General features: G+C 38.7%; 1 protein-coding gene across 1 annotated transcript in view; it reads right to left on the reverse strand.

Annotated features, from left to right (window-relative positions):
• Positions 1-2,367: 2,367 nt before the first annotated feature.
• Positions 2,368-22,227, reverse strand: part of LOC139741406 (somatomedin-B and thrombospondin type-1 domain-containing protein-like) — a 70,293-nt gene continuing 50,433 nt past the window's right edge. The window contains exons 2-5 of the mRNA XM_071651991.1: positions 14,570-14,758; positions 12,652-12,745; positions 11,886-11,980; positions 2,368-3,498 (exon numbers count right to left, since the gene is read on the reverse strand). Coding sequence (XP_071508092.1) covers positions 3,308-3,498; positions 11,886-11,980; positions 12,652-12,745; positions 14,570-14,758 — 569 coding nt within the window. The 3' untranslated portion in view covers positions 2,368-3,307. The remainder of the gene's footprint in view (positions 3,499-11,885; positions 11,981-12,651; positions 12,746-14,569; positions 14,759-22,227) is intronic.

Consider the following 22,227-nt stretch of genomic DNA (forward strand, 5'->3'; position numbering starts at 1 on the left):
GATTGAAATGTGAATGTGGTTAGTGTAACATGTATATCTTTAGATATACATGTACACAGTATACTATTATTATACACACACTGTGTCTGACACTCTTTTTGTGCAGGACACCAATCATGCAGATGGTATTATGTTCGAAGACGTGATCCCGCCATCTTGACACATTAGTCTCCATTTTTATGGTGGCTGCCAAGTTATCAAAACAATGTTAATGTTGACGGAAGTACTCGTATCTGAGGGTGTAATACGCGGAGAAGTAAGAAATGCGAGAAACGTCCAGCTTGTCTTACCACACACACTTTATTGCCAATAAAATACTGCCAAACATAGAACACCCAATGTATAAAAAATCTAATCTATGATAACAAAACACTCATACATTTCAATCTTTCTAATGACACTTTGTTCTAGTGAGGTTAGCCTCCTGGAAAAACAGACATGATCGAGATAGGCTCCTACAAGGTGACTTTAGCGCAGAATGTTTATCATGCAAAGATATGAAACTATAGCTAATCCCATTCTCGGAGTGCGGAGGCGCTATATAGATAGAGCGCAGAGCAGTGCGGTACTAGACGGGACGGCACTGGCGCAAAGGCAATTTGAGCGATCGTACAGAAACATTTGTTCGGAAAATACATACACACACAACGCACACACACGAGCAAATACAGACACACATTTTTGATGATCATCTGCTACTGACAGTCACCATTCTTTTAAGCAGTTCGCTGATCACCTGACAGCTAAGAACTGCGCCTGCAATGAAATGCCGGCCTATACTTTTATACTTTCAAATGACGTACATGTAGTTCTCTTGTACTTTTCGTCCTGGAAAGCAAATTCAAACACAATCCACATACGTTCAAACACACACAAGACTCTGACACGTACACGATCATCCAAAATATTTGTACTTATGCGGCTTCACTCTCCTATACTCGAAGAGCGATTAATACGAAGTTTCACCGCTGTTCACTTTAGATGCAACGATCAAGAAACCTGTACATCCAGCAGATAGATTATACAAACATGGACCATCTCTCACATACACGCAAAACCATACACGATAAATTAATTGTGATCCATTCATTCACTCTTCCTTGAGACCTTTTGGGGAGGAAACTGTCGGAAAGTGCACAGTGCTTAGGAGAACAGCCGGAAGTCACTATAAGTGAATAGAAAATCAAGCCTGCATCATTTTGAATACAATTTTGACATTGAATTGGGCAATTAGATCCCTCTTCGGATGAACCAGGATTGCTCTCTCCAACATCGTTCATAGCTGTTTACACTTTTTACTTGGGTTTTCGAGTTTTGGATGGTTTATTCGTGAAGTATCAACAACTGTCAAAAGGGATGAATTTGTTGCGCGTGGATTCAAGAGTATCATATTCAAATACTGAAAAACGTAGCCACTTCGTGATGGGAATTGCATTCAGCCACATGATACACTTCTTCGCGCCCATACCACCAATATTTGGTTTCGTCAATTCCATTCGACACGGCACCACTGACATTATAGTGAGTTTTACGGGAGATTCTGCAGAATATGCTTGGGCTGTTATCAAGATGGATTCAATATTAGTTATCATCTCATGCGTTAGACGTATATTGACGAACGTGGTATAGCCCTAAAAGCTAACTAAGGCCCTGATGCCAGTATGGCTACAATGACGCCCTATATAAGAAGAGAATGTTTTACCACATCAGTTACAGTGTTGAATGAACAGGACAAACGCTGGACCACACGACTCGTTTACCTTACGGTATAGTAGTCTTCCTGTGGTTAAAAAGTCTTGTCGTTGCATGGCCAAAATAATTCATAACAACGACGAGAAATAATAATTAAATGAAACTACACCCTAGATGCATAGAGAAAATAAGGAGTAAAATGTTTCAAGGTTTGTCTTTGTCGTCGCTTATACAGCCAAAGCGAAGGTATTGGGAATCTCTAACGACAGCAGTTTGATCTACACTGTCAGCTGTAACTCACACATCTGCGTTCCTTCAGTAGTATCACAATCGTAAGTTATTAAGAATGAATATTACCTACAAATGCGGTATCGCTAACACTCAAAAACTACGACATGGAAGCTTTTCTTTTCAATCACTAACGATGTCTTTCCATGAAAATGCAGCAGTCATATACTATGATATACATTTAACAGGAAAGCGGAAAACGGTCATTCCTTTAAACGTTCACATGCTTTCTAAACGAATATTGAACAATCGTTACAATTCGTACCTCATTCATTTTGACATTATTTTTACAGACAAATACAATACAACAAGAAAGTAGGACTACAAAATATCATTAGAATAGCGTAGGAATATACATTTCATATAAATACAAGCCCTAGTATAGAGAACCATGCACAAATTCGACGTGTATATATACAAACATGACAAAAATAGCACCTTTTACACAATGTAACACTTTTCTTTATAGTACATGGACCTACATTTAGTCCCATTAATGAATAGGCTTCTATTGAATTGTAACACAGGGGCTTGAAAATCCCTGATATCCAAATGACTTCCACTTTCTAATGGTATAGCGTCAAAATGAATATACGGATAAAACTCGGTCTTGTTTGGGCTGTTAACTGGCCTTTAGAGATCTACGAGGTTTCAGAACATGGAACGATTCGGGGAAGAACACAGATCATACACAACCATACCGCGCCAATTCGACCCACTAAATGACTGCATTATTTTCTTTTGAACAACAATATGTTATCCGATTCAATTACATCGGTAAAAGAATATAGTATCTCTCGTAATTCCCTGGAAGCACAGTCGAAACTTTTGTTGAAAAATTTTCTTTCAAGATTCAGGACGCGATATCGCGCTATTTCTCTTCTGTCTGAACACGACAACGCTGAGAACAATAACCCTAAAATTTGCATACTTAATAGAATCATATTACGTTGGCAAAAACAATCTAAACGGGTACACTTATAAGAGACAAAATCAACAGGCCTGTAATCATTCACTGTGATGTCACACAAAGCGTCCAGATTGAATCCGCGCTATCGTGAATATACGATATCAATTCTGTCTCGAACGATATATTCTTATCGCTCTCGGCTAATAAGATATTGTCATCCACTACTATACATGATTTGAAGAAGGACAGCTGAATTAATTAAATTACTGCCTATCTTAAGAACTAGCTCTGTTTCGCTTGCCTTCAGGAATTTTTGTTAACACAACACTTACTCGTTAGTTTAAGGTATATTTGTAGATAAAGAAGACTATCACAGGATTGATATTAAAGAGGAAAAGTAAATTAATGAGCGTACAACTAGATGAATATATAATCTGCACCCGTGTTGCATTTGCAGTTTTCTTCGATGGATTGTTGTGTCCACCTTCCCCGGCATCCCGGCACGTCGACCGCTGCGAACCTCGATTTCTCCTTCCTCACTCCTTCGCCGTGACATTTACCGTCCGTGCCGTAGGCTGGTCGGTTGCACTCCACACACACTGTCTTGGCTGCAATGGAAAACGAGACGAGAATTTAAAAAAAAAAGATTATCAAAAAGATCCTGCAAGGCAGAAAAGTTGATGAAACAGGGGGAACATCGTTCATACAAGACAGCTTTAAGATTTTTTTCCCGCCTTCTGTTACATTCTGGCAAGTTTTCGTAATCAAAACAGTTTCATTTTTACTATGATCATTCTTAATTATTCTTAATTGCCGGAAACCACCTTCACCCGGTGCATTTGCAAGACATATTGTTTGAGTAATGTGTGAGCGTGTGTAAATTGGATTTCTTGGCCAGAAGGCTGATATAAGGGGGTTATGAAAATTGAATCCTATTATAGGCAACTGATAGCGAATAAACACTCATGCAAAACAAGTCTGCATGAGTAAAATCTAATTACAATGTACGTCCATAATCAGCCGGAGCAAAAACAATTTAAACTTACATGACATACTTTGATACTCTATGAATCTTTATAATCTATTACTCTCTCATAATTATTTCATCTCTTAATAGAATCAACTCAAATCTTCCACGTCTCAAACCTTTGTCGAATTTGTCCTCATATCCCACCTTTTTTTATACATTAAACATTTTCCATTCTATGACTCATCGTCTACGTCTGCAACTTTTATAATCACAACCTTGAACGGTGTCAATTGTGTACACTGCATGATTTTTCGTGCAATTCATTCGCCGACGGTTTTCTAAACGATGATTTTAGTGTTTTTGTTGTTACAATTTATTCAGGTGAATTCTTCCGCGATCGAGTCCCGTTGACATTGACTTAGCCACGTCTCAACACCTCGCTCATTTTTATATTGCGGATCACCCCGATGAATGAGTCGCGTCTCTTGATTGGTTCGCACCCCACCCCGGGGGTGTCGCACACTTGACCTAAATCGCTCAATCTATCCGTCTCTCCTTAACAATACGATTGATTGATATTGAAACACATTTCGGAAGACTGAAGGTGAGATTAAAAGAAGAGAGAGAGAGAGAGAGAGGGGGGGCTGGGCAGGAGGGAAGAAAGATTGAGAAAAACGGGATTAGGACGAGAGAGAATGACTGCCATTTTTTTTATAGTCGTAAACTTTGAATGACCTTTTATTATTATCATTTGATTTACACCTTGCGTATAAAGAAATTATTTTTTTGATTGAGAAAGGGCTGTGCTCTGCATCCGGGGACTTCGTAGCTTTCAAAGTCACAACCCAGATGAAAAGAATATTATCAATTTGATTATACCTTTTAGTGAGGCACGAATTCTCATTTTCAGGCTTTCATGAGATACAAAAAGAAAAGAAATTACAAAAGTAAAATAAAACGTTTTTAAGTACATGTATTTGCATTTCTCTGTGCTACACGTGAAAGTAGAAGTAAAAAAAAAAAGGAAAAAAGGAACTCGTCATACACAAACTCTGGTGGATTGTTAAGAAATGACAGCTATTCATTCAACAGTCAAATTAGTAATGACACAACAATGGCTATTGTATAGGTACTAGTACGTGTATAAACCCATTACTAAAACGTTGGGAGTGATAAAGCACTGCGTGAATTATGTAAGAATACATGGCTAATATTTCGTAACTGTGTTATTGCCATCTAAAGTGCATTGTGGTGAAAGTATTTGAGGTGGTATAGGCCCCTGCAGGGTTGAGTATTAACACAGCACAAGATTGAATTCGAGCACGAGGTCGTGGACGGCACTGCATTACTTTTGTCGCTGTAAAAACGGGAGACGGATTCATTTGCTAATCGACAGACGAGGGTGAGAGAGAGAGAGAAAGAGAGAAATAGAGATAAGGAAAAGAAAAAAGAACAGAAAAAAAAAGTAGTACAAATGTACGGTCACGAACTGCAGTCGTAGGGATATTACATATCAATTACAAGAAACCAGACAAAGGCGTCAGTGTATGCCTTTGACAGCTGGGCATATTTCATTTTTACGTCCCCCTTTTATCTCGCCTACTGTCATCCAAGAGCTGTTATCTCAGCCACCTTATTTCTTTTCAAAACCACGGATTTGGGCAATTTTCCCCTAGATTCCTGCGGATGCCCTTCTTCCTTTCAAAATGATTTTAAATAGCTTTATACGCTGCTCCAAGTACGTGGACAAAGAGGATTTAGTTCTTATTTATTAGGCAAGGACACAAGTATGATAACGACCGTCATTGTGTTCCAGAACGAGGTGAACCTGTTGAATCAGGTAGAGAGGTAAAGATATCAGAGTGCATCCTATATGGATGGACGTTAACTTTTTGCCGTCTGTTGTTAGGTATTGTAAAATAATCCAGTTCACAGTTCCAATTTGCGCATGAGCAGAAAAGGTCAATTTTACAATTGGGCATGCTGATTTTTAAATTCAATGAGGTAAGCATCCGTTATGAAATGATTATTCATGAAATCCTTATGAATAGTGCTTGCTATAGCACATCCACCTAAAAGCAATCCTTGTATTTGACAATATTGATAGAAAGGGTTGTTAGTGTATTGATACAAAACAATGAAATGGATGCCTGCCGAAGTGTCAAATGACGGACCATTCTGCACATAGCCACTTTACAGACACTTCTTTTCTTTCTTTCGTTTACCGCAAATGCCCCATATATAGGGGCCTAGCACACTTGTAACAAGAACAACCAATCCAGTATCACAGTATCACCTGAACCCATCAGTAACGCAGCGCCGGGCGCGTCCCTGTAGTTCGCAGTTTAAGAACATGCTATTGTACTATTCAAATTCATGAAGTTCTTCCGTTGAGATGTTTTCGTTGCAACTGATTGACAAATTGCCCTACATCGACGTAAATAAGCACTGAATTGATCAGTGTTTTAGTAGTAGCCATGATAAAAAAATCATGGGCGTACATACTCGAGCAGGATTCGAACCTACGACCTCCTGATCTCCGGACAGGCGTCGTCTCCATAGCTACTACTAAAACACTGATCAATTCAGTGCTTATTTACGTCGATGTAGGGCAATTTGTCAGTCAGTTGCAATGAAAACATCTAGACGGAAGTATTTCATGAATTTGAATCATTATGCAGTACCCGATTAGAGCCACCACTTGCTGTCGGGCGGAAGCTTGGTGGTCTAGTGGAGATGATCGCTGATAGTCGAGTCCTGTGTCACGCTAATATTGTTTAAAAATCCAGTATATGTTTCGTAATTGGAAAATGAAATGTTCAACGATCTGACAAAATATGATTAGACGATTATTGAGCCCCTCGGCCAAGCAACTTGTATCAAACGATCACTGCGATTGAACTTTTTCCCCCATTATCGCGTTCAAGTACATTGTTATTCCAGTTTTATTATTTCGTGATGCCTGCGATGGTTTTATTTTGTATTTTTCTTGCGCAGCGCGTTATTATTATTATTGTTTAAGATTGCATGACGCATACTCAATGTAGCTCGACAAATGCAAACAATCCCAACAGACTATCCCTTTATATATATTTTTTTCTTTCAAAGAATTGAGTCCTACTGGATTGTTGAAATTCATCAATATTTAAATGGATGTTTGTGACATGGTGTAAATGAGTTTATCGGAAATGCGTGATATTTAACCCCTCGACCCAGATAACGACATAATGAGAAAATCGTGTCACAATGTTCGTCATTCGTCCAGCATTATAACGACCTGTTCATATCAATTTTTTTCTTCTTTTCATCACGCTAGCATGACATTGTATGTTTTCCTAGCCTGCCTACGGAGAGCTATGATCGAAAAGTACAGTAACCTTGCCTTCACAGGTGGGATAAAGGAGCACATCATGTTCACACACTGACAGAAATAGCAGGGAATGGGTGTAGCTTAATGCTGTCCTCCAAAGCTCAGGCCAGGTAAATATGACCATTGTGTGTTTCCGGTGTATACTGACTCCCCCCCCCCCTCCACCCCCACCCCCCAGCAATGATTGTATTGTTTATGACAGAGCGCATGTAAAGCGTGCGTGACAATATTGAACAATGAAGGATGACTTGAACGGAAGTCACTTTTATTTTGATTGATAGTTGATAAAGAAATCTCACGAATCTGTTTCTCTTTTCTAGTATTTTGTCTAAACATGCCTATGGTCAAGGAATAGTACACTATACACTCTTACGTTACTCATTGACCATCACTTATTTTATCATTCCTCACACTACTTTTACATCATGGAATCCAGTTTGCTTGTGTCCACGATGGCACGTGCTGTAGTTTCATTTTTTTTTTCTTTTTCATTTTCCCTCTTTTTTTTTTCCTAATTTTATTTTATGTCAGTTCCTTTGATTTTGTTTTATTATTTTTTATTCGTTTTTTTTTCTGTATTTTCTGAGGGTCCCACTGTATAAACTTTGCTTTTTAGTGGGACCCTCCATTTCCATTTCCATCCTTACTTAATTTGTACTCTGCATATATCAAAAAAAGATACAATTATGTTTTGTTCATTTTATTACTCATTATAACATGTATTTGTTAATTTACATTTTTGCAATTATTTAAAATTGTTCTGTTTATACATTGTATATAATTTTCTCTGTTTATTTGATGGAAGTGAAAAATTAATTTGAATATGAATATGAGTTTGAATTTGAATTTGAATAACAGCCAACACACTATGGCCTGGTAAGTCTCCACCATTTATCCTGTGTTTAATCAAGGAGGTACAAGCCTGGTCCCTCCTTGGTTTAATGATCACCTGAGTGCAATTACTATGATTACTGCATAATCGGCATAATAATTGTTTTCCATTGTATAGAGCTAGTTTTAATATTTGAAATATAAATACCGAGCTGCAAAATATGCGGAAGGTCTTGCTCCACAGGAGTATAATATAAATGCGCGGTAACATGGTCGAAAGAATCATCATGTTGGTGGCATCTTAATCACAACAAATCCCTAGAAATAATCGACATGATACTATCAAGAAAACTGTACTGTTGCCGTCATAAAGCCTATAAACAATGCTCTTTTGATGTACAGTGTGATCACATACAATAATGGTAGCATCTAAACCAGTGCGTTCAAACATTCATGACATTTGGTGACAATTTCTCACAAACTATGCAACCATGTAGTGTTGACCAGATGACTAACATTTGCGCGTATAATGTTCCAAAAGAGCGCAGATGAATTTGAACAGAGATTTATGGATAAGCCATGTCCGATGGCAATTTCTGTGTACAGAACAGAAGAAAAGAATTAAGATGACACGGAGGTCGAATGAACACAATACGAAGTGACAATCGCTCAGGATTCTTATTCAGATACATACCCTTGAACGTAAATGGATTCGACCTCTCGAAGTGTAATTGAAATTATCTCCCTACTTGACAAAAATCCGCAAAATGACATAGTCCGGCGCTGGCAAATGAAATCAGCTCTTTTGTAGTTAATAGGGGGTTAAATGAGTTTCCTTCGGCTTACGCGAATTGAATAGAGAATTTAATTTTCCCCTCCCATTACTGCTTGTTCGACAACTACTGACACCCGAAGGCAAACCGAACACGGATTAATTGAAAGATGATGAAACTACTCTATATACATTGAGCTGATTCAATAGAAGCATTGCAGTCGGGTGCCGACAGGAGGATATAGATGGAAAAAAAAAAACTGCAAAGAAACTTGATGATCAATGTAACATTGGAATGAAAAGATGCATTCATAAAACACTCATAAAACACTCATAAAACACTCATAAAAGTTGGTAACTGGCTCTTCAGGTGCGTACAGGCCATGTCGGGGATGTATGACAGGATATGAACATCGCCCCATGATATACTTTACAAACTTTTTAAACATGACGCTAAATCTACTTTGATTGATAATATGGTGAAATTTGTGACGTCGCGGCGCATAATGAGGCCGACAGCCTTAATTGATTGTAGCCATATATAGCTAATCGGCTGTTCTGGTCGCTGTACAGCATAATGATATCAAAGATGATATAAAAGTGAAAAAAGGCTAAATCCTGCAATTTCATTAATTCTACTCCAGTAATAAACCGTAAGGGGTGGATGACGGTGCGACAACTCGTCTTCATAATGAATCCCATAGGGGATACCGTGGCTTATCTTTCATGACATTATTCATGGAACAACCTTTGGCGGTGATACATGAATATAATATATCAAATTTATGAGAGAGAGAGAGAGAGAGAGAGAGAGAGAGAGAGAGAGAGGGGGGGGGGGACAGAAGGGGAGCTTAGTCCCGTTTAGATCAGTTTAGTGCTATTTAAATCAAACCCTTCCATCCTCTCCTTCCCTCAGAAAATTCAATGACCTGGGTGAAACAATTAAGTTGATTCAATTGACAACCAAAGGTAAGAGCCTTTAGATCGCTTGATAGATAAATGTTGTTGAATGGGGATAGATTACAATGAAACTCAGAAGGTGCATATATATGGAGACCAGAGAATATAGATATTGTAATAGAATAAAAAAGAATCCATGTACAGTGCGTGCAGTGTATGTTTTGATATGCCTGTGCGTCCAAGAAAATATTGCATGTTAACAACTATAACTGTTGGTTGTACCCTTCAAACGTTTTGTCTGTAATCGCAATCGTCTGTTCAATTTTCTGATACATTTTGGGCCACTTATAAAAGTTTGGCCCTCACATGGAATATACCCTCCTTTTCGGTAGTCGGAATGAAATTATTCAATCAATATATAGTTATTAAATCGAGCACAACTGTATAATATGACCTACTTAGAGCAAATGTGTGTGGATAAAAATGATATTGATACAATATATCGAGAAAAAAAACCCCATTTTATTTGATGTAGAACTTGTGAACGAAAATGAAGTCATCCTGAACCCGCAACCTCTTAAACGCCGAATAGGTTTATCTGCATTGTGTCAATTTATTGCGGTATAATGCATTCTTAGTATTATCTTTATATAGACGGCTTGAAAAGATGGCTTTTGGTAAAGGATGGTCTGTCATTGGTTACAAAGCACAAGAGCCAACTAGATATAAGATGATTATCTTTCATTGTCATCCTGAGTGGAATAATAGCGCTACTATCTGCGTAAGGGCAAACATTAATCAGATTGACAGGATTTACTGTGAAGGGACAAACGGATGGTTTCGTCCCCACATTGAAAGCTGTTTTCTTACCAGCTTTCTTTGTCATACAATGTCGGCACGGTCAAAGAAAAATCGTTCGTGCAAGTCGGCAAATCTATATAAACTAGTAATAGAAGATGACCAAATAAAAAAAAAAAGAATATGTCTATTTATACATGAAAAAAAAAACTCTTTTATGATAAAACCATGCAAAATATCATCACAATTACTTTGGTTCTGTTGCCTGATCCTACGATCGGAAGACCGTGACACTAATTTGAACTTCAAAGTTCACGTGAATATGTAAATGGAAGTAATTCATTGCCCTTCATTTCTTCCCCTTCAAATCTTCAAAATGCGTTTTTAATTTCCTCAAGCTTTTCTTGAGTTTGTTTGTTTGTTTTTTACTCAAAATGCTTTACAAAGACATACATCATGTAAAGTTAGGGGGAAAAAAGAATTCATTACTGCTTGTGTATGACAGTCGCTCTGAAAGACACAAGTTAGGGAAACTATGCGTGCTGTGTCTCAATGTTCTATATATATACGGGGCACAAGCTGGAAGACAACATCAATACGGATAGATGGACGCGGTAACGATACACCGACAGCCGTACACTGTAAAAACATCGGTGTTAGATTTAACACCACGGGTGTTAAATCTAACACCGATCAAACTTCAATAAAGGACCACACCCACAGGTGTTAAAAATGCACTGTGATGGTGTTGAAAAGTGTTCACCTGACACTTCGTGGTGTTAATTTGACACTGTACCTGGTGTTATTTTGACACTGTACTGGTGTTAATTCAAAAATGACACCACATGGTGTTGATTTGATATTTGTTGGTGTTAATATCAATGGTTTAACACCCGTCCAGCTTCAATAAGAGACCACACCAGCTGGTGTTACTTTGGTGTAAATTTATTTTCACATTTTTTCAAAAATCTAGTATTTTAATGTAAAATTCTTGATCGTCTTGTTTAAATTAAAAATCAACAAGAAGTGAAGTTACTAAGAAACTCTTCAAAAAACAGTTTAAAATTTGGAAATGACATCCGGAGGTGTTAATTTAACACCATAAATGAGCACCGAAAATTTAACACCAGCTCGGTGTTCACTATTTAACACCGGACTTTTTGCAGTGTATAAACAACTTCAAAATTCGCCACTTTGCTTTTCGTCGCTCTTACTATGACACAACATTATGTATAAACAAGATAGTTCTATTAATCGTTAGTCTTATAAAAAAGGCATGGCATTTTTTTTTTTTTTTTTGTGCTATAGATCCGAGCAAAGATAAAAACTGGCTTACGCATTAAGGTAGACTTACATTTCGTTAGACTATCAGTCCATTGAAAGTTTGAATCCGTGTAACAATGTTTATTGACGCGTCTGAGCTTGAAATATACACAGTAGCTGTTGAATCTGTGTTGGTAAAAAAAAGGAGAGCAGGAAAATCGATATCAGGATTCCAGTTTCTAAACAAGATATACATACTGCACATGAACATAATTATTGTTTTTATCATCATTATCATTACTTTTATATCACAAACATAAAACAGAATAGAATATCCACAAACATAATACACTGACAAAGAGTGTGGCTAAATGAGCAAGAACGAAGTGTATAATATCACATCTTTCCAAGACAAAACAAACTCTACTGCGTGTGTGCGACAGCAAATACCCATTCTAGACTTCCTTCATTCCCCAGAATGCGTCACATTGCCAGCCTTTCATTTTCCACGAGAGAAAATAGAGGAAATACATATCGGTGCAAGTTGGGTTTAGAGCAGCGACTTAAGTTAATATATATCCAAGAAAATTAGTATTTTCTGTCTATATAACCCTGCGTCAAATTTTATCCCATTTCTAACCAAAACGATTTATAAGTATCGTTACACATGTACGTTCGACATCAGTCTAGATGTAATTATTTATCCATCGCATCTGCTTAGTCTTTTGACATTGTGTTCTGATACATTTATGTGCGTGCACACAGCATTGCCTTAATTTCTTCAAAATATCTACTGTATATTTCCATATTAGGCCAATCGTTTTAAGTCTAGCCGCTTTGACGCATTATATACTTACGTGACGCGATCACGATAGTGAAAATTCTTCACGATATTAAATTCAGCATCCTCTCTCCTGTCGCCAAGGTAATGAGGTAAAATTAACGCCACACCTGAGAGAGAAGGGGAGAGACGAGCAGAGAGTCAGACGTTGCGTCACAAATGAATCCCCGTGACGTTATTCAACAGGTTATCGAAACATTTATGATATGCAGCTGAGAATGACATAGACATCTATAGATCCATCATACCTTATGTTATAACCAGTGCTGATTTCGTCGGTGTATCATTCATCATTCTATTTTGTTATATTTGATGTATATTTTTAATTGAGAAATATGAAATAAATTGAAATGAAATGCAATACGATGAAATGAAACTTATCGTGGTGGCGCATAAGCAGTTTCGACGATCCTAATTTGTTCATGAAAATGTGACGCCGATTAGTCGATCTTGATAAAAAACAAAAAACAAAAAACAAAAAGAACAATCGGCGTCGTATAACGATATGTATTTGTAGCGTTGAGCAATGAACCATCGCACTTACAGATCCTATGGTATAGATAGTCTGTGTCAAATGTTTCATACATCTCCATAATTTCCAACAAAAAATTTAACAAAACAGATAAAACAGGAGATGACGCATGAAATGCACTGAAACAGAGCTATATAATGATGGACAGTATTAACCCGTTGAGGATGGTTTGATTTTGCTACAACACGCATTTCCCATAGAAGCTTGCCCAAGTATACTCGGGATTCGTCCTCAATGGGTTAAGCAGAGCTATATAATGGACAGTATTAAGCAGAGCTATATAATGGGCAGTATTAAGCAGAGCTATATAATGGAAAGCTGAGGAAGAGGTTGTTTAACATGCGACTGTCGACAGTTTAAGTTATTGGGATGTGTCGATGCTATAGATGACAGCATTGTATCGACAGCTTGCTTTCGAAGGATAAACATTGACTGCATCCATGACATCATTCCATCAGCATGGATTTCAAGATGTTCGAATAAAAATTTTTTCTCTCTCTTTTATTTTTCTTTCATTCCAACAGAAGTTTTTAACTCTACAACGTTTAGATATCAATAGCCCTGTCTAGTATATTTAGATAAACTAGAGAATATTTGTCATCTACTTCACGTTTTCTCGTGGGAACGGAAGAAAGAAAAAAAAAACCTGTATTACATATAGACGAGAGCAATCTTTAAGATCCATTTAGGGATTTTTTTTTTTCAATTCAGTTCAATGTTCCTCTTGATATGACATGTTTCATTACGTTGTTATGTTGTATACAAAATTACCTGTTAGCAAACCTTTTCACAGGAATTCTCATCCGGTAACTTCCACAGACTGGCAAGAATTCTTGTTCAACTCTCGTATCTTTTTATTTCTATATTCATTATAACATGAGTGCGAAATAAATCAACTTTCTGACTTCTTTCTGTTTCATCCGTGTTCCAGATAAATCAGTAATCCTTTTCCTATAGCATCTCCTACATAAAACGCCATCACTGTAATGCAAATCAGCGGAATCCTTCCAATTAATGCGTAAGTGGTGTTGTTAAATGGATGCTATAATTATTTTCACATGTCAGCAGCAGAAACCAGCATTCTACTTAATTGCAACGATGTCTGTGTAATTTATAAATGTCTAGTACAATGAAATAACAAGTCAAAACTTCTAAAAAAGAACATTTTGAGGTTAAACTGTTCCCTACTTTTAGATGAATACAAAAACGTTCGTATTTGTTTTCAAATGCTTGTAGAATTCCAATTGACTGATAAACTGGCAAGATGTTTATATCAATTAGGTGTCTTCTTTGTTATATCTGTTTTAAAGTCTGGTATTAGTTACTCTCTTCTAAATCGCAGTAAAATGATATGCAAGAACGAATCAGTAAACTTAGAGGGAAACGGAACTCCTTTTCTTACCATTTCCATACTTTTTGCTGATGTCGCAGTAGCTGCTGTAACAAGCCTTGATCTGCCGGAGCGGCGGGCATTTCGCACCAGCGTTCTTGGGCTGTGTAACGACGACCCGCCTTCGCTCGCTGATACCGACTCCACAGCGCACGCTACATCCACTCCAGTAGCTCCACGCTGATACTTCACAATCTACGGCTGCAGTGACGGGAAATCGAGAGAACAAAAAACACATTTAATATCATCAGTTTCATCTAGTAAAACAAGGAACTTGATTCATCTTCATCTCATAACATAAAAAAGCCGCTCTTAGTGCTCGAAGTAAGGCCTTGAACTGTCATCCGATAACCTTGTGATTATTAGTATGTTTGACTATGTGTGTCTATTTTGTGCGTGTAACTACCTGTGCATTTTGTGAATCACAAAGGCACAAGTTATTGTCTGATGTGAACAAAGAACCGTTAAAAAAATCATGCAATATCAATGCACATACATGATATACACATATACTTATACAGAGAGAGAGAGAGAGAGACAGACAGACAGAGAGACTCACACTCGCACTAATACACAAACACACATACACATGTGAACACGCACACGCACGAACGCATGCGCACACATACACAGTCAGACATATCATAAGTGATAACTTGAAGCAAGAGACCAAGCACCCGAAAGCTGAAGATTTAGATGGAAATTCCTATAAATGTTAATGATGTAATGTATGACGACACGGTCATATATGTCTAAGTACAGGCAATTTACAGTAACTATGTAACATTGAGATGATAAAACAGTGATGATGATGATGATGATCACGATGATGATAATAATGATAGGCCTACATGTAGTGTAGTAGGACCATAGAGCTGCATTTACATATCGCATAATACAGCTCTATGAGTAGGACCTAATAGTGATGATTACAGTAATGATAAAAGCAATAATCATAGTTATAATGATATTAATGATCATGACAATAACAATAATGATGATAATGGAATAAATGTAAAACAAAAAATAAACAAATTTAAGAAATAAATTGAATTGAAAGGAATAATTACATCTGGGCCCCATTTCATAAATGTTGTTAGGATAGCAACTCTTGCTAGAATGGCAACTTCCCATAGCAAACAGCCAATCAGGAAGCTGGATTCTTGCCATTACCATGACAACAGCCATCCCAGCAAGAGTTGCTATCATATCAACTTTCTATGAAATGGGGCCCTGGTGTTATTGGTCCAGGGTATAGCCTCTTCAACGTTAGCATTGCATTATTGTTGTCTTATGGCATCGACAGATAAATAAACTATTGAAATTGAAATTGATACCCATAAGGGTACAATTTGGGCGATGAGGGAGATTAAAGTAAAGGATTAAGGGAGATTGTTCGAGGATTATCACAACGGGCAGGATTCGAACCCGAAACCTTTTATCTACAAAATTAGAACCTTGTCTACTGTAACAAGGTGTATGGCTCTATTATAGAGATTGTGATCGACAGAAGGAAATGGTAAAGCTCGAACCATAACTTTCCAGAGAATTTTAACGACAATCTCTTCAAACTGAACTTCGCGCGTACAGGACACAGTGGGAAAATGTATATGGTTTGCATGCGACACTGTTAGTCTCGTGACTGAGTATAGACGCCATTACAATAAATCACTGTCGCTAAAACACACTCTGACACACACGTAGTTACACACACACAAAGATGCACACGGATTCACGTATTAACTTTGAAGCAACACACACTATACAACCCTAAATGCACTCTGCATTGTTTATTGAAGGAACACTAGCAGCACATATCTCTAGGTTCTATCAGATAGTTAAGAGAGAGAGAGAGAGAGGGGGGGGGGTGATAGACAGGGATGGGAAGAATGAGGGAGAGAAAGATGATAAAGTAGAGAGAAATATGATTTCCTGCGAACACCCACAAAGGAAAAATCGAACGACAAAATATCAGATTCGTCTTCGCGCCTCGCTTGCACTCAGTGAGTGGCGCCTTTTTTTATCGCAGGCTATCGGGTCATGCCTTATTTACGGCTACGGTGAGAGATGTTCCGCTTAACGACCTTGAGATAGCAGCCAAGTTCTGACATCATCGTCGAAGAAAAGTCAGGATTTCTGCTCTTGAGTTTCAAGTAAATATGAGATATCTCATATCACATATCATTTGCACGAAAGATATAATATTTTTTTTTTCTGTCGTAGATGTTCTGATTGTTGTCAAATTTATCATTTTCTGCAATATCCAAAAGTTGACTGAAACATGCTAGCAATGACGTTATGATATCTGAAATGGAAAAGAACATTAGCTAACACATAAAACAAACGTCATTTACTTATGACAAGTGTATGGGGAAACGAAAGACTTCAAACTCAACGATCTGGAACAAATTCGGAAAGAATATAGACGTCTCAAGAAACGATACGACAATGAAGAAAATCGTAATCCTTGATATGATATGCTTTGCTATAAACATTGGTGATTTAGTCTCGAAACAAATTCGATTGATATCTACACGTCATTACTTCTATCCGACAATATCCATAACACAGGACGAGTGACAGAGAATGAAGATGTATTCGCAAGTTATGATTAGCACACTCAGGTGGCCATCTTCGTCATAAATTTTGTCCGTTAAAACTATCGCGGCTATAGGAGGAGCTGACATTGCAGCGACGCATTCTACAAATTATAGATTTCATAAATATCGTTTTTAACAAGGGCGTGATTTTGTTTTTTGTTCAGCCTCCTTGATTACCAATATTTCTTTGGCTGTACACTTTTATCTGGATAGCATGCCTGTTATCAAGTATCTCACGTAGTACACGCGCTATGACAGGGGTTCTTTGCCCCAGAGTTAAGGAAAATAAAAACGGAGGTATCTTGATTTAACGATTAGGCATAAATCTTATTTGAACCCACTAATAATACAAACAAAATAAAGAAACCAACATTGATACATGTCTTGGGTCAAGTGGAACACCGACTACATGTCTCGATTGGCCGTATATATGCTCACAGTTTTATTTTTTAAAACAATAAACAACAAGAAAGGAATAAGGATATGATTTACGTGGTAGACGAAACTCGCATTGTGAAATGTTAATTTTAAAATGTATGAATATTTATGTCTCGCAATTTACCTTCCTGTTTACTTTCAGTGACTGTCTTTCAGACTTGAACAACATCTAGGCCTAACCCTCAACCTTCTCTGCCAAACCGACTCTCGGGGTCCCATGGAAACCCAGAAGTGGCAATCATTGTCATAACCGTTGATGACTATGATTTCTTTGTTATTCTATATAAAGCACAGTATCACGCTTGTATTTGAATCTGGTGTTTTTTTAAACACAGAGATGAAAATGACAGCATAACTAAGGATTTCAGTTCATGGTGACATACTCGACGTCTTTGTGGCATGAAATTGACACTTTCACATCGCCAAGAAAACTGAAGTCGTTCAACTTGTCCACTCAAGCAACTTCTTGAACATTCCACCACGGTGACGAGCACATAGACAGGGGTAATTTACAACGTCTGGTGGAAAAAGAAACTTCATCCAGGCACTGTCTTCTGCCATCAACTTCAGACGCGCACGTAAGCGGAACTTCGGATTTTCTCCTCGACTACCGATGTTGACATGAAGGGCTGAAAATGAAACGCTTTTGTGAATGACCTTTTGAGAGAATTCACACGAGGATACATTTTAAGAAATTTGCTGGAATAGATCCAACTTCCTGGCGCACGTCTCCCGTTCCGACAAAAAAAGAAAGAAAATAAAGTGCCGAAGTGACAAATGCAAGATACATATCTGATAAATCACCCCCATGATTGGGTTTTGCTGGCAGAAGGCATATCGTTCCGGCTTCGCACTTATATTACGGCGACATGCCAAGACGAAAGTGGTAGAAATCGCTGGAATAGAAGAAACGCCGTCACGCGTGAAATTCTCGCGATAATGCACTTGAATGCAATGAATTATGCCTCTTTATGCAATTCATCTGTCAGTATTACAACAGCCACACGATATTTTCTTTTTCTCTTTCTATGGAGGAGGTGTTCGAATAATGTTAGTTGCGATCACTATGCGACGTTTTGTGCGTGATGGTATGATGACTCAAAATCTGTCCACATGCTATTTCGCAAGTATATCACAGTCCTGAATGACGTGTGCAGTGATAAAAAAAAATCACGTTTCGATATCAAATAAACTAAACACTGCCAGCCCGCAATGATTGCAACAATCATAAAAGTATGCCAACAACGATAACTATGAATAAGAAGCGAAATGATATTTAGAAGATTAAGGGAAACGGTTTAACAAGAGGATTTGTGCAAGGCAAGGGGTTATGCGAGGTAAAACACTGCAAGATTTCTTAGGCGGGTATTTCAGATGGTGTATAAGAGATGAAGTTGTAAAGATAGATCGACGATAGAAAAATCTATTTCAAGAAGACACGAAAGGGAGAGAGAGAGAAAAAAAAATGAAGCCTAGAGTGAAGGACAAAAGCTAAAATCATGGGAATAAGATGATTCAAGGTTAAAATTCACGAGGCAGAATAGTAAAGGGTGGGGCTCCCCCCCCCCTCCCTCCCTCCCCAATGAAAAATAAAGAACTAAGAAAAAAATCCAAGTGAATGAAAAGCTGACGGCCGTATGAGGAAGAAAAGTAGGTCGGAAGAGAGGACAACTGGAATTATCAAAAACAAAACAATGCTGACAGAGAGATGAAAGCTGATCGAGGGGAAGATAGAAAAGTACACATGAAATCACGGGAGAAATGAGAATATAGTTGAGTGAAAAGAGACGAAATCAAAAACGTTGCATAAACGTCCACCAACGTGGACTTCGAGGGTAGTATATTTTCTATGTCAATATTTCACTGTTTGAGTGCTTTTCAAGGGTTGACGGATTGACCCAGCTTCATCAACTAACAAACAAACACGAATGAAGGCAGAGATACAAACAGAGAGAAAGAGAGAGAGAGAGAGGGAGAGAGAGAAGAGAGATATAGACAGAAAGAAGGACAATTGGAAAAGCATATTATACAATTATCTCTATACACATAGACAGGGGAGATTAAAAAAGAACAGAAAATTGTAGATATAGAAGCAGAGAAAGAGTGACATATAGAAAATGAAAGAGAGAGAGATAGATAGATAAAATGGAAGAGAAAGAAGACATGGGTGGATTGATATATAGAGAAGAAAAGAGAAGAGAGAGAGGGAGAGAGGGGAGAGATGTAGAGAAGGAGAGTGACAGACAGACAGACAGAGAGACAGAGAGACAGACAGTCCGCGTATTTTGTGAATCAAGTCAGGAAGTCGTGAGAAATAGACCACGAAAGTTTACGTCCAGTAAACAAACACGGGAAGGGGGTCAGTGAAATATTTTAAAGCTCCGTAGCTTGCCGAGAACTGTCATTACTTGTCCACGTCTTATACAACAAAGTTAAGCTACGTGGATCTGACATCGGTAAGAAAGACTCTATACGAAGTATACACAATGAAGCATTAAAGGCATTATTTACCATTTGCAGATGAAACAAAAATCCAGCTACAGTGCTTCAAAATAGTTCTAAAATGTGATTTAGGGATAGGAACAACCACTGTAACAATTTTATTCATTATAATCAATGTTAAGTATTGTTAAAAAGACAAAATGTGAACAATAGTCATAATGAAATCGTTTCTAGACTCAACCGTCTACAGTTATGGTTTAGTGAGAAGAATAGTGATATCTCCTTATATTTTACGCTTTTCGAATTGCGAAATATCTATATGGTACGATGTTTTGCGATACAACTGACCTACACATTATGCATCGAATGTAATAACTCATATATTTGTTAAATCACTGCTCCCAATGGTGAACAATACCTTTAAAGTAGGGGGGTGGCTACATTGGGGATAATTCTTGGTGGAAAACAGTGGACTCATCTCTATAGATATAGTAGCTCTCTGTGATCCCTCTTGTGGTATGTAGGGCATCGGTATCTCTCTATTTTTTTTTTTACTTCAACAACCATCGAGGATTAGATGTGTCACTTTAAGGAACTACCATCATAGTGATGTGACTATTAGTTCGAGTCCACTAGACCAATACGTTGCCAAAATTAATCAAGTTTGGCGACAGGCGAGACAGTAGATTTTTTTTTTTCAAGCGGGCAGTTTTGCAGTCGTTCTGATCACATGACATCCCTGGTCGGTCTCTGGTTGGATTAAAGGAAAAGTTCGCTCATGAGAGAATGCTCTCTGAAGAGCAGTGCAATAGAGGCAACAGGTCATCAAAAATTTGAGCAAACTGGGCTGAGAACGCTCCGACCGTTTTAACCTTTTGGTTTAATAGGAAGACCTCCCATTGGCCCCACTTAGGGTGTTCATCTCGGTCACGTGACTTCACGGAAAGAAATTTACTCTTCTTTGCTCGCGCACATACTTATGAAGAAAGCTCCTTTGCGTTTCCGAATGTGTAATTACGCAATGTCTTGGATGATGTTGGGCGCTGAAATACAAAGAAATTGAGATAAAAGCTCGATATTGAGACTGTGGAAGGGTAACAAATCCCGCAAGGACATGGGTTTTCTTTCACGACTATGAAATGAAAACTATGTCAACAGATGGGAAATGCTTAGCTATCGGGACGCGGTGAACTTTGATACAAACACATTGGATGACGCACTTCAGTCGTGTAGGATACGTCCTGATGTCTACAATGACTATATTTTATTGCGCACCTGGAATCGACCAGAGCCTTTGATGTGACAGGCTATGAGGGAAGAGGAGGGTGAGAGATGGGGGAGAGGGGTGCAGGGGATGAGGGAAGAGGAGGATGGGAGATGCGGGAGAGGGGTGCAAGGGATGAGGGAAGAGGAGGGTGAGAGATGGGGGAGAGGGGTGCAGGGGATGAGGGAAGAGGAGGATGGGAGATGCGGGAGAGGGGTGCAAGGGATGAGGGAAGAGGAGGGTGAGAGATGGGGGAGAGGGGTGCAGGGGATGAGGGAAGAGGAGGATGGGAGATGGGGGAGAGGGGTGCAGGGATGAGGGAAGAGGAGGATGGGAGATGCGGGAGAGGGGTGCAAGGGATGAGGGAAGAGGAGGGTGGGAGATGGGGGAGAGGGGTGCAGGGGATGAGGGAAGAGGAGGGTGAGAGATGGGGAGAGGGGTGCAGGGGATGACGGAAGAGGAGGGTGAGAGATGGGGGAGAGGAGTGCAGGGGATGAGGGAAGAGGAGGATGGGAGATTTGGAGAGGGGTGCAGGAGATGAGGTAAGAGGAGGGTGGGAGATGCGGGGGGAGAGGGGTGCAGGGGATGGGGGAAGAGGAGAATGGGAGATGCGGGAGAGGGGTGCAGGAGGGGGGGGGGGCGATTTTGACGACATTCTAGTGTACGTAAGCTGACGACAACGCTGACAGGCAGACTTCTAAAGTGACCTCGTTGTCAAACGGGGTTTGCGCGCGTTCCAGCAAAGTCGAACTGTCAGCACGTATATCAAAGCATAGGCTGTCGCAATCGATGTAATCCATCACAGCCTCTTGTTTGGTATATTTAACCCTTTCAGAACCACGATCTTAAAAATATGATGTTATCATGTGCCAGAAGTCATAAGCGAATGCAAAAGACCGTATCAGCTCGATGTATTTTGAAATCAT

This window comes from Diadema antillarum, unplaced genomic scaffold, assembly GCF_040938485.1.
Source record: "Diadema antillarum isolate AM-2024a unplaced genomic scaffold, OU_Dant_1.0 seq00000927_RagTag, whole genome shotgun sequence".
Classification (NCBI taxonomy): Eukaryota; Metazoa; Echinodermata; class Echinoidea; order Diadematoida; family Diadematidae; genus Diadema; species Diadema antillarum.